Source organism: Vanessa atalanta, chromosome 15 (assembly GCF_905147765.1).
Source record: "Vanessa atalanta chromosome 15, ilVanAtal1.2, whole genome shotgun sequence".
Classification (NCBI taxonomy): Eukaryota; Metazoa; Arthropoda; class Insecta; order Lepidoptera; family Nymphalidae; genus Vanessa; species Vanessa atalanta.
The window spans coordinates 5,980,603-5,994,023 of NC_061885.1; the positions used below are offsets into that span (position 1 = coordinate 5,980,603).

Here is a 13,421-nt window from a genome sequence, read left to right on the forward strand (position 1 = left end):
ACATTTTAATAAATATTTGTATACTTAACATACGTAATTGCTATTAGAGTAGTACGATTTTAGTTGTTCATAAACTCATATACAAGAACATTTTTTGTTACATATTAATGACGTAATAAAATCATTTTCATTAGATATTTTAATTACAATTTTGGGATACTTTGATTATATCTATTTTGCCCTAGATGCTAATTTCTTAGTATATCTACTATCTATATTAATTAGCTTTTGTTAGCTCTCGTCCTGGGCATTAAATTACATATACACACTTACAAAAATAAAACAGGGATACTTAATATAAATTGCTATTTAATAATAATTTCTTAAGAATATTATAGCTTGAAATGTATATACTTTACTATACTTTTCTTGTTAGTTTATATCACATGCGAATGGTATGGCGCGCCATCGGCGGTGCCGAGGAGGGCACTATTGGCGGAGGCCTGAGGCTCCTAGAGGCGGCGTGTGCCACCGCACTTCATTATGCCGACCTCATACACGGCGCTCTCGCCGATCAGGGATTTTATGAAAACCACGGTAAGTGCACGTTTATTTGTGACAGACATTAACATCCGAATGTGCTATAAAACTAAAATATATAATTCTATATATTAGTGAATCCTCTTTCACGAACGTGCTTGTATTATAAAATGTAAACGCAAAATGATATGTAACATAAATTTATCTTAGAGAATATAAAATATGTGAAAGTATTTATTTTTAACGTATTTTCTTATTGTAGCTGCCATTACGATGCAGTACAACAATCGCTAATGAACACTTTAGCAGCTCTGTGCACTTGACGATTGAAACATGTATTTCAGTGTAGTATACTCGACACAATATTATTGCAATCAATATATAAAGCTAAGGAGTTACGTGTTCAATATGTACTACTATTATAAAGTTGAAAAATTGATCGCGCTTTAAAATAAATCTCCGTTAGATAACCCATTGATTGGGCTATCTAACGGAAGGGCTATAATTGTATACATATAGAGTGTTTATCATCGAACTACAGCCCATGGGAACGGAGATAATTTATTAATATATATGAAAATGCATAAATCAATAACAATTTCAATATTTGTGGATGCACTTTGACACTTTATGATATTTTATAAACGTAAGGGCTGTTATGAGTTGAGAACTAATTATCTCTATAGCCGCGCTCCTTCAGCACACTCGGGATACTTGTTTTGGTGTAGTACGCTCGTAACCGCTTAAAACGCACTCGAGGGATAATAAGATTTTTTCTTTAATATTTCCTTTCGTAAATGTATGTATGATTAAATAACATTTATGTATATTTTTAGTTAATTTTCCAATATGGAAAATACTTAATTCGATCATGATTTGTTGAGTTATTATATTTAATTTTGTTTCCTATAATATAATTATATAATATACTATTATATTTAAAAGAGGTCCTTGGTGTAATAAATATTTTGTTATGTATTTAAGTATATAGAACTTATTACATTATTCTAATAAAATGACTTTATGAAACTCTTACATAATATGTAACATTTTCATGTCAAGCGCTAATGATCACTCTAACGGCCGAGTCTACTCAGCGCGGTTACAACACACATGTCACTACAGTACTGTACACTTGTATCCACTTCTCACTCAAGGGATGGTCAATGACGTGACAAAGTGACGCCTGTGATCAATATTACATATACTCTATCTCATTACAATAAGTAAAATTCAGTAAAATAATACAAATTTGTAACTCCTGTTTTGCGCTTGCGTTCGGTATAAAAAACGTTTTTGGGCAATAGTATACGCATATAGAATAAGATAGATTTAAAAAGTTTATTAATCGTAAGACTAAATTAATTAATAAATCTTATTATTAATTAAAATAATACATTACATACACAAATCATTGTTTACAATGTTTGTTTTGTTTGTTTGTTACTTATAACAGCATTGTTGTAACTATGCGAGTTTCTTGTCGTGTCTTCTCGCTAGAGGTTGCTTTCCGAATCGGTGGTAGAGTTCAAAGTTACTTTATTGTAAAGTGTACTTACACTTTACAATAAAATAACATTGAATCGTCGATATTATACTTTATTCAAGTGAATAAAGTATATTTGATTTGATTAATTTATAGCTTAATAATTTTTAAATTGCTCGTAAGCTCACAAGAATATATATAGGTATGTGTGTATAAGTATAATATTATGCATATGGCACACTTACAATGGATACTACTAAAGGTAATCATAAGCACGTGTTGAGTCTCACGGTTCGCAGCAAATTTCCAATATCGTATACTCGAAGTATGTATTTATTATTGAAAACTACACATAAGCTATAATTTACTAACGAGCGCATTATTCGTTTCCATCAAATGTACTTAGTATAACTGTAAATGTGCCTACCCCCCTTCCTTTGAGGAGACGATTTGGTGCAATTAGACACATGCAGGTTTCCTAACGATGTTTTTCCTTTACCGCCGATCGCGAGATAAATTATTATAAGCCAAATAATGAGCAGGTAAAATATATATCTAGTATTTTCTTTATATCTTACAAATATAATATTATAAACCGACTATAATAATAAATTCGCATTTTTTTTTTGATTATCGTTTTCGTATTTCACGCAAAAACTACTATACCAATACCGATGAACAATTTTATAATATTGTAGTTTATAATTTCATGGTGGCCATATGTAGGTTATATAATATGATTAAATAACAATACAAAGATTACGCAACACGTGTGAGTCGTACCATCAATTTTACAGCTATTTATTGCAATATAAGGCACACGAGATAGAGCGTTTCTTATAGGTTGTTAGCGTGCGACGCAAAGGCGGTTTAAAAAAATATTTAAAAAAAATAAAGAGGGTATGTGGGACTCGCCAGTGCCGAGAACACCGAGTGCCGAGAACACCGAGTGCGCTCCGGCACACCGGAATACACACTAAAAAACCAGCGGTACCCTCTCCGTCTCGTCTGCGGTCACCACGATATCGCTTTCACATGCTACCGTGCCGAGGTTTGTAGACCTAGACAGTATTAGAATGAATAAAAAGGGCGTTGTAACCTTGAAACACCGGCTCTTACTCTCGAAGACACATTCTTCTTGGGAGCGCTCCCTTGGTCTTCACACACTCGAAGAACATGAGCTAAGAGATTGATGATATTATTTGTAGGATAGGAAAAGAGTAATAGCTCGTTACATTAAAGTGCGGCGCAATAATGATACACACGTTACCGCGGCCCCTACGAAGGGAAGTACATCATGCTTCAAAATCACACCATGGCCCGTTATCCACGTTTCAATATACACATTATCCTAAAAACGCTACTTGGCCTATTAACTCGTTTGTTTTTGTAAAATAAAAGTCACTATGGATTTACTACAAAACCCAAGGTCTCCAACTCTAGATAATAAATTAAAGGAAAGTGTCAAGAGAAAACGAATAATTCAAGTTACACTCGAGTAGCAACCAACGCGCATATCGTGTAGGTAATAAGATACAAAGTGTGGATCCATATTTTAAAAATACATTCCTCCTCAAGCGTGGGTCGTAAAAATGCTTGAATATAAACTTAACATTTATTTGTAGACATATATACCTCTATGTCGAATCTAATAACATTCCTTTGTTTTGTCATGTCAGGAATATTTTCTCAAAGAATATTTGTGTATTTCGTGAAGACAAAATAAATATATTTTGTTTTTTTTAAAGCGACACGGCCTTTTTATTTGGCACCTATTTATATATATTTGATCAACGAATTCGTTAGAGACGTGGGGCGAAATCGGTTCTGTAAAAATATATCTTCTCTTTACAGGGAAATAAAAATAAATTTGAAAAGCCCGTAAAATAAATATTGTATGTGGTATGAATGTAAAAATATTTAGGTATATTGAGTGCTATGTAAACTAGATGTTTGGCGAATTTTATGTTATAAAACTTGGATGCTATAAAGAAAATAAAATCTTGAAACAGATTCTGCTAACAAATGCGATACAGTATCCCAATATAAAATTTATCTTTGTCCGTCAATAACGACAAATGTTATCCCTTATATATATATATATATATACCTTTATATATGACATCATAATAAATAATATCCAACTCTTTGAAACTTAGAGTCAGGATATCTCGACAATTTTGCTGTCCGTACGTACGTAATCCAAATATTCTTTTCACAGGACAAAATAAAACTACGGAGGAGATATGCACAATTGTGAACAACTTGGAGTACGTGCGCCGCTCGCTCTCCGAGTATGATGACGAACACATGTGAGTATAATCTTTTGATCACGAATAATCATACAATTAATCCCTGGTTCATTTTCATTCGGAAGGATGGTTTATTTTTCGCCCAGGGAATCGGATTTACCATTCATGTTGTATGCGATTTAAATGCTGCTTGCATTAATGCCTTTCCACGCGGTCATGATTCAAGCTGTATTGTTTTTAAGACTGTATTGAGTATATATATTTTCGGCAGTAATAAAACGATAGAAATCTCAAAAACAAAATACTTCTATCAATAACAAATGATAACAACGTTCAACTATTTGTGTTGTATTCTAGAAATTTCCTGACATAGTGTCGCAGAAATGTGAGTATTCATTTTTAATCTTTGATATCTTGATCAAATGATTTATATCAACTAATTGTTGTTATTAAAAAAAGAAATAATCTTCGGCCACCATTTAAAATTTGTTATTAATTAATCCGATTATTAATTATCACTGTCCTCATTTGCCTTTATTTTTCGAACAGTTACGTACGTGATGTATTGATAATAATTATTAAAATAATTTGTATGATTTAGTTAATTCTTTATAAAGTGTTATCACAATATCATTATAAAAAAAACTTGATTTATTTAAGCCTTTTATTTTAATAGATACAAATAATCTATACAGATCCAAATTCGAATGACTTGCTGAAACTAAATACAATACCGTTCTTAAATATAGCTTAGTACTTAATTTGTAATAAAAAATAAACCAGCGAGACACAGCGTGAGTCACTGGAGATAGAAGATCATTTGAAATAACGATGTTTGTTTATTAGCTACGATTTATATAATTGAGAATGAATAACTACGCGCCACTGACGATATTATGATTTTTTAATTAATATTTTTCAAAATAAAGCTAAGTTTTTAGGTAGGACTTAATAAAAGATAAATAGAGTACATCGCCAAATTTCCGCTTTTATGTTGACAGCTCTAACAATTATGGGAACAGCCTTGGCATTCTTAAAGTAGTACCCGTTGGTGGGTAAATGCAGCCGTCCACGCTTAACATTACAGCGTTAAACTAGGGTATAAAAATCTGCTACAATGAAAATATACAGGGTCAATATTAAAACTTCTACAACATATCAAACTGTTATCAAATACCTTTATCAGAGATGTAAGCGTCTTACATGGAGGTTTAAAGTCCTGATTACAATAAATGACAATTTCAACTCTAGATAATTATTCCATCTGATTAAAAATCACTGCAAACTAGAAAATAACCTTTTTGAAACAAAAACAAGAATTAAAGACATACATTTTTTTAATTTCGGTAGGATCACGATGTGAATATATTTATTCATCTTTAATACCCCACTATTATTATGGTCTGAACATATATTTGTTATGAATACTTATTATGAATTCATTTCTGCTTATGAATTAACAAACACAATTATTAAGACATAATTTAAATTCAGTGTTGAGCCGTTGGTAAGAAACATGCAAAAAGATCCTGAGTGTCGCCAGTCTTAATACAAAAAATTGCCCACAATTGAAAAGGAGTTGATACTCAAATTGAGGAATCATATATAGAATATTTAATTCATAAATTATTAGCCATTTATAAAACAAAAATTATGTATTTAACCGTATTAGTTACTAAAATTTAAGTACAATAATAATTAACTGAAGCGTGAAATTTAATTTAATTTTAATCACAATATAATGCATATAAAAAAATTGGGCTAGCAACATTAAATCTGTGACGTAGGTAGCAGCTGTGTAATGAATTCCTAATAATTTAAAAATTATTACGGATTAATTTAAACGCAGCTGTTTAGTATCGAGTAGTTATTAATCAGATAATTTTTTGATATTTATAATTAATTTTGAAACTTACAAAAACAAAAAATATTTTTTAAAGGTGTAGTGCTCTTGTTTTCTGGTTACGTAAACATTACGAACACCTAATTCGGACATGCAAAGCTTACGTGCATGTGAAACGTGCTGAGGTTTACTTTAGCTTTTTGAATAAACCATTTGAACACGTCTTTACTTCAGTTATATAAATTTAGGGATTAAAATATAAATATTTTAGTAAATTCACAATTTCTTCGTTGATTTATATTTAATTTAATACAGGAAAATATTTTTTCATATAATATTTGTATAAAATTAATTGACCATTCGCTATCGCAACAGACCACCGTTCCCTCGTGTATTGAAATTTAAACTCGCCAAGAGTACTAACAATTCATAATGCTTTATAGATGTTATATTATCAGCTCGTACATGTTTCGTCCGGTTTAGTAACCTTCACTTAAATTGGGCTTAAATTTAAATAACAATAACTAAAGATTTTCTAGTAATGTAAATAACATTCTGAAAAGAGTAATTTATATTTATTTGAAGTTCGATTGTAAATAATATATAACAAGGCATATACAACTAGGGATTTAAATAAGCAAATATATCTGTTTCTCGGGAAATTTTGATTACTATTATGCTATATAGATCAATTATGGATAAAGAATATTGACTAGGATTTTCCTACATTTATTTCAATTAAATTTATATATTTAATAGCATAATATTCGTCTGTCCTAAGAGTATTAAGATCAATCCGTTTCCTCAGTGCCAACGATGAGAACGCTCGCCAGCTAGTCCGCGGTGCGCTCGGAACGCTGGAGTCGCGCTCAGCGCGCGCCGCTGCGCCGCTTTCAGCACGAGCTCGGCCACCACTTCGTAAAGCGGTTTTCCATCTCGCCTGGTCACCTGACACATTACCTACACCACAGGTAAGCAAACCAATCTGTATCAATAATCTGTACCAACTTTTATTGCAGAGGGTATCATTGAAGATTTATTATTCACCTGGGTGGAGAATGAAATGATTAGGTACTTAGGTACTCCAATTATGAAGGTCTAAACGAAACCAACATATTCTTGATCCTTATTGAAAACTAAGTATTATTGTTTATTACCTGGAGACAGTGTTATCCATCAATCAAATGTTTTTTAAAGTTATAATAGTATAACTTTCAAAAGCTGATAAATAATGGATGGTGTGATGGATGAATGGATAAAAGGATGTAGTTCGATATGCTGTTTTAGAATATTTTTATTAGTTTTGCTTGTCCCGTGGGCTACACATATAATGAGAACGATATTGCGAGATAATCTAAAAGTTATACTCGTATATAATGGCAGGGATGCATTTCATCTCAACTTCTCTTTAACTTTAGAGGGAAATGTTAAATTCTTACTAATATATAAGTGACGATGATGTCCTCCTGACCTATTTCGGACATTCTCAACGAGGCATAGCCAACCACGCAGGTGTTAATATAGTACATAGTAATATAGTGTATACGCATAGATTCAACAGATGCAAATCTTTCTAACGGCACCCATACTTACAATGATACAGCAATCCGTTACGGCTGTAGATACTTCAGGCGCAATAATAAAGCCTTACTTTTCCCTGCCAAGGAAGTCTAAACTCTGCGAATATCCATAATTCATTCCTAATCAATGGCCTAACCAGGCAACTAGACCAACGAGGCAATCATTAATATACATGCAATATAATTTTTTTATTTAGGCAATAACTCCACTGCTGGAGTTTTTGGATCAACATTTATCATCATTGAACACATGGCTACTCCCAAGAGCATTCCTCCGAGCTTTAGCCGGTTGTTGGAGCGCAGTGCTGAAGGAAGTCTCTGCTCAGGCTGACGCCGGTGGTGCGGAGAAGCCAAGAGTATACCACCACAGACTAAGGGAAGCCTTGGATCTATTGGCGGAATTCTTCCATGCCGAAGGAAAGGGTACGAGTAATAGACTGTTAATAGTTGATACTAGTATTAATGAAAATTATAATATACCTTGTTTCATCTCGTATACATTTTTGTTGATAGGATGAGTTTATTAATAGTACGCTCTGGTCCATTTTTAATAAAGATAAGACGAATTCTTTATAGTAAATTTGTGATTTATAATTATATGATCATCGCTAGAATACATTATGTTTGATTAATCTTAAGATAGGAATTATTTTATAGGAAAAATAAAGTAAATTTTTCATTATAAATCTAGCACTCAAATAACCTAGAAGAAAAACTAGAAATGCTAGCTTATAAGAGACCAAAGTATAATCACAAATCGATCATACGCAGGGCTACCGATGTCAGAGGTACAGAGCCCGGAGTGGGCGCGATTAGAGCAGCGCATGCAGTACCACCAGGCGCCAAGCGAGGAACTGCTCGAGTTATGGTTGGCGGATCGGCTCCAAGAACAGATGCGCACGCCACTGCCTTCACCATATGGCTCCATTTTGATCAGGTAACAATATTTTTACGATATTGATTCTCTTATAAAAGAGTAGTCGTATAAGTATTCGTACGTGAAGATACAGTTTAGTTTACTCAAAAGAAGATCTTAGGGAATATTATAAAAACATCACCTCCATATTTTATGCCTTATTGATCTTGTAGTGCAAATGGCCCAGGTTCAAAGTTCTGGCTATTAATAGGTATTGTGTTTTTCTGTCAATAATTCCAGAGTCGTAATCCCAAATTGAATTTGAATATGTACATACATGAATGTATTGGTATTATAGTATAGTATGAATATTACACTTCTGTGCTTCCAAAAACCATCTCTTTTTATGAGAGCCTTGATGCTTAATATTCGGTCATGAGGATTGTATAATAAAAACGAAGTAGTTACAGGAAAAATAAAATAGGTTAATTACAACGCACTTAATTATTAGTGACACTAAACGAAAAATGAGGCTAATGTGTTTTTTTTTTTCACTTGAGTAGCTAATTTTACACCTTATTGGTTTTTTGAACCAATTTCAATTTACCTGTCGTAATACATAAAATCAACATTTTTCTTATATATTTATTAAATACTCAGTAGTCACACGTGTCTCATATATACCATAATTTATTAAATAGAGAAATAACGGAAGTATCTTATTTCTTTATTTAATAAAATTATGTTTTATGAAGTTTTATACAACATAAAAAAATAATTTATATTTGTTTGCCAAAGGCATTAAGGAATGCATTTATCTACTCAAAGTTAAACAAACTCAACTACTAAGCACTCCAGATCAAACTGCTTCGGAAACTGTAATGAAATTAGAACTTGAAATGGAGATTACACAATATGAAACAATATTAACACAAGAAACAAACACAAATTTCTATTTATCTTCCCCAGTTAGTATCATCAATTCTAGAGACGAACGATTGATCTGTAAATTCTCTTACGTCTTTGGTCCATGATGCTAGTGAATAAATTCTTGTATGATACGCAAATATTGTTTTGAATAAGGTTTTCCGAAGTTGGTGATGATTCTCTCGTATATTTACGTAAATGGTTGACGGTCAATGCTCACACATTTTGCGATTTTCATATGGAATACGTTAATATACATTTTATAATAATATTAATTATATTATTATAATATTTATTCGTTAATATATTAAACATATGGTTTTTGGGATTTGGATGGGACTAATATAGTTGGAAATTTATAAGCTTGAAAAAAAATGTAGCTTTTATTACTTTATGTCAAGAGTAAATATTCCTTTCCAGGCAACAGTTTTTCCGAGTCCGTCGAGTATTCTTTCCTATTTACCATTCCACGTTAACGCTTATTGAAGAGAAATCCCCGGTGATACGACACTTTTATGTCGTTTACGTATATTTTATTATCAAAAACGTAAAAATAAGATATTATTATTAATCAAAAACTAGACTAGTGAACCCACAAAACCTGCAACACTATTGATTTAGGAATACGGCTTGAGTACAAAAGTTTTTACTGTGTCAGAGTATACTACAACCACGATTCGCTGTGTGTGGAGGTGTTGTCTGCGCGGGACGTGATCCCGCTCGATCCGAATGGTTTGAGTGACCCCTTTGTTGTGCTAGAGCTGCTTCCGAAACGTCTTTTCCGGAAAACTCCAGAACAGAGCACAAACGTGCAGAAGGTATTTCTTAGGAACACTACATTCAAAAAATACAAAATGTTTATTTTACGACTTTCTTTACCTTTTTTTGCTATTTGTTAATGATTTTAGATAATAAAAAATATTCACAAAAAATATTAATTACAAAACGATTGCCTATAATAGCGACTTTTTTTATAAATATAATATATATAAATAAATATAATATATAATAATATTGCATCATCATCATCATTTCGATATCAAAGACCTAATAAATCGAACCTAGCATCACCGCGCACCTTTATAATATAGAAAACCCTAAACCCGGTGTGGGACGAGTGCTTCGAGTTTGGAGTCTCACTGGAGGCGTGCAAATCCCCACAAGCGACGCTGGCGCTGTCTGTGTGGGATCGTGATGTGCTGACAGCGGACGACTTCGCGGGCGAGGCGTTTGTTTCGCTGTCGCGCGTGCCCGGTGTCAACTGTCATGCGCCTCCTGACCCGCTGCGACCCATCGAGTTGCCACTCATGCAGCTACACGACCGATGTGAGTAATTTCGTCCACCACTCGTACACTTTACTACCGAACACAATCCAATACTCTGTTATATATTGAGATATTATTTATTCGGCTACTCTATTTTCGCATAAATATTTGTAAAATGTCGTTGATTTCAGTTATCAAAATACTAAGTTTTTACAAAGTGCATAATTGTAAACGAAAGATATATGTTATCATTTAAAAGAAACATTTTGAAATGAAATCAATAAAAGTATATAAATCAAAATATGAGCAAAATGATTTCCATAATATCCGAGACTCCGTATACAGTGAGTACAATAAAGTATTTTGTGAAATTGGCTAATTTTTTTTAAACATAAAAACAATACTAAGTGAAATCAGCAGCAGTGATGTGTTTCAACGAACATACAAATGTAAATTTAGATGGACACGATAAAGTAACGATTGTCACAAATATTTTGATATAAATATTGATATTGTATTCAATGAAATAATAAAGAAGCAAGATTAATGGTCCGGCTACACGCAACAATATACTAGCGCCATTCGGTATGCGCAGTCAAATTGCTTCTAGAAAACGAAACGACGTATATTAAACACGGGTTGAACTCGTTATATTTCCCTCAATGTGTCAATAAACGTACAAAATATAAAAACTAGCGTATGTAATTATTTAGCAAACTGATTATTTCAAGATTGAGGTATTCGACACTCGACCTTACTGGTTGCGGTATCCGATTTAATTATGGAAATAATAGCTAACTAATTGTGTTATCTCTAACAAAAGATTTATTAAATTGACATATATTACCTAATTGAAATACTTTTATATAATATATTATGTTAACAGTACATCTTACAGTTCAGATAATAAAAATTTTCCTTATTTATTTTCCTTTGTAAAAAGATATTCCTTTATAAAATAATAAATGTAAACGATTTAACAAGAAAACTTTTTAATAGATAGCTAGTAAGTGACTCGATGGAAAGACTCGTACATAAATGTTTTATCAATATATCGTCTAACTAGAAAGTGTTCAGTGGCATTTAAAAGGACGCCAATAGTTACATAACTTTTCTAAGTAACGTAAGCGAACTCTTCTACTTGAGTCCTATAACTCGACATTTATGAAAGTTTGTAGAAGAAAGCTTTTAGTGCGATGGACTGAGAGAGAACTTATACTAGACGAAAAAACGAAACTAACTACCATTATTAATTGAAATAAGATTATATAAATAATCTGTTTATTAATCCATTTAGGATTTACTTTTGTTATATTTAAATAAACATGACATAGACAATTTCTAACGGAGAACTTCGCGATAAAACCTTGAAGAAATATTATTTATTATTTAGATATATTTATCTAATTTGACAAGTAAATTTATTTTAGAATAAATGTTTTTATATAATAATAATAATCATTTCTTATATAATAATAATAAAATTATTAACCTGTTACCATGGCCTCCATTGCCTTTTGAGGAGAAAGTTTGCACCTTACTCCACCACGCTGCTACAATGCGCAATGGTGGACACACGTGTCATGTTCTCATACACCTTATTTCCTTCACCGTAGCGCACAAGATGACTTATAAATACAACTTCTTAATTATCTAACGAAAACTATCTACAGGCTGTAAAATGTCATCAGTGTCAGATAGTAAAATGAACATATTTGTTTGCAGGTCACCCCATCCTACAGATCTTGGAATCGCGAACGACGGATAAACTGGCGCTTGATTTCGTTAAGAAACAAAAATTACGTTTTGCCGAACAGTAAATTATAAATGCCTTATTTGTGACTTCATTTACGTTCCAATGTTTCTTTACTTCTAAGCACACGTCCATTTTAAATATCGACAATATATAAATTATATACTTTATAAAGATTTCGATATGTATATTTAAAATCAAAATATTTAGTTTATACAAAATTATTCGGATTATTAATATTTTTAAAAATGTTTGTTAAGATGCGTCGACATCAGTATTAATGATAATTATACTACAAAGACTGTGCTACTCTTCTTATCACGAGAGAATATTGCGTAATCTGTCAGATTGTCTTTTACTACGTGTAGCTGCACTTGGAGCTTATGTCCCTAGTTGTTAGACTCTAGTAGAAATTCCCGACCAAATACTTTAAGACTTGTTGTTGACTATTATTTTGTATCTATTACCGTGTATAGCTTCTATTTCTGCTGAACCGTTTATCTGATCGCGTTCCTTAAAATGCTAATCTGTGTAATTATTTTATGAAATACAGCTTAAGGCTGCTTCCACACGATGTATTAAAGCCCAGTCACGGCAGCGCGATTCACTGCATTTGTATAAAATGAATTAAAGTCTAGCCGCTAAGAAAATGTGTCCCTGATGTTTGTCAGTTGGTAACTAAAGATAGAGAAACATATAGTTGAAATAAGCAGGATGGATTTTTCAAAATTATTATGTTCGTATTTATTTGTAATTCAATTTAGCGCAAAATTAAAATATAAATAGTAGATATAATTATGTTATTCTTTCTACTAGAGAAACTTGAAATACTGGTTAAATACACAAAAGTAGTACATATTTTGTATATTCTTTGCCACGTGCAACTGACATCGTCCATTTAATTACAGATCTGTCAAAAATGCTTTCTCTCAGCGGCTGACTATTTAGCTCGAACATTTGTGAGTATTACGGCACTAA

At 32.1% G+C, this 13,421-nt stretch overlaps 1 protein-coding gene across 1 annotated transcript in view; it reads left to right on the forward strand.

The window, feature by feature from the left end:
* The window catches only part of LOC125069176 (BAI1-associated protein 3), an 80,336-nt gene extending 67,813 nt beyond the window's left edge, over window positions 1-12,523 (forward strand). The window contains exons 17-24 of the mRNA XM_047678575.1: window positions 377-537; window positions 4,188-4,278; window positions 6,870-7,032; window positions 7,839-8,064; window positions 8,413-8,578; window positions 10,083-10,242; window positions 10,516-10,750; window positions 12,416-12,523. Of these exons, the coding sequence (XP_047534531.1) occupies window positions 377-537; window positions 4,188-4,278; window positions 6,870-7,032; window positions 7,839-8,064; window positions 8,413-8,578; window positions 10,083-10,242; window positions 10,516-10,750; window positions 12,416-12,510 (1,297 nt within the window). The 3' untranslated portion in view covers window positions 12,511-12,523. The remainder of the gene's footprint in view (window positions 1-376; window positions 538-4,187; window positions 4,279-6,869; window positions 7,033-7,838; window positions 8,065-8,412; window positions 8,579-10,082; window positions 10,243-10,515; window positions 10,751-12,415) is intronic.
* Window positions 12,524-13,421: the final 898 nt, after the last annotated feature.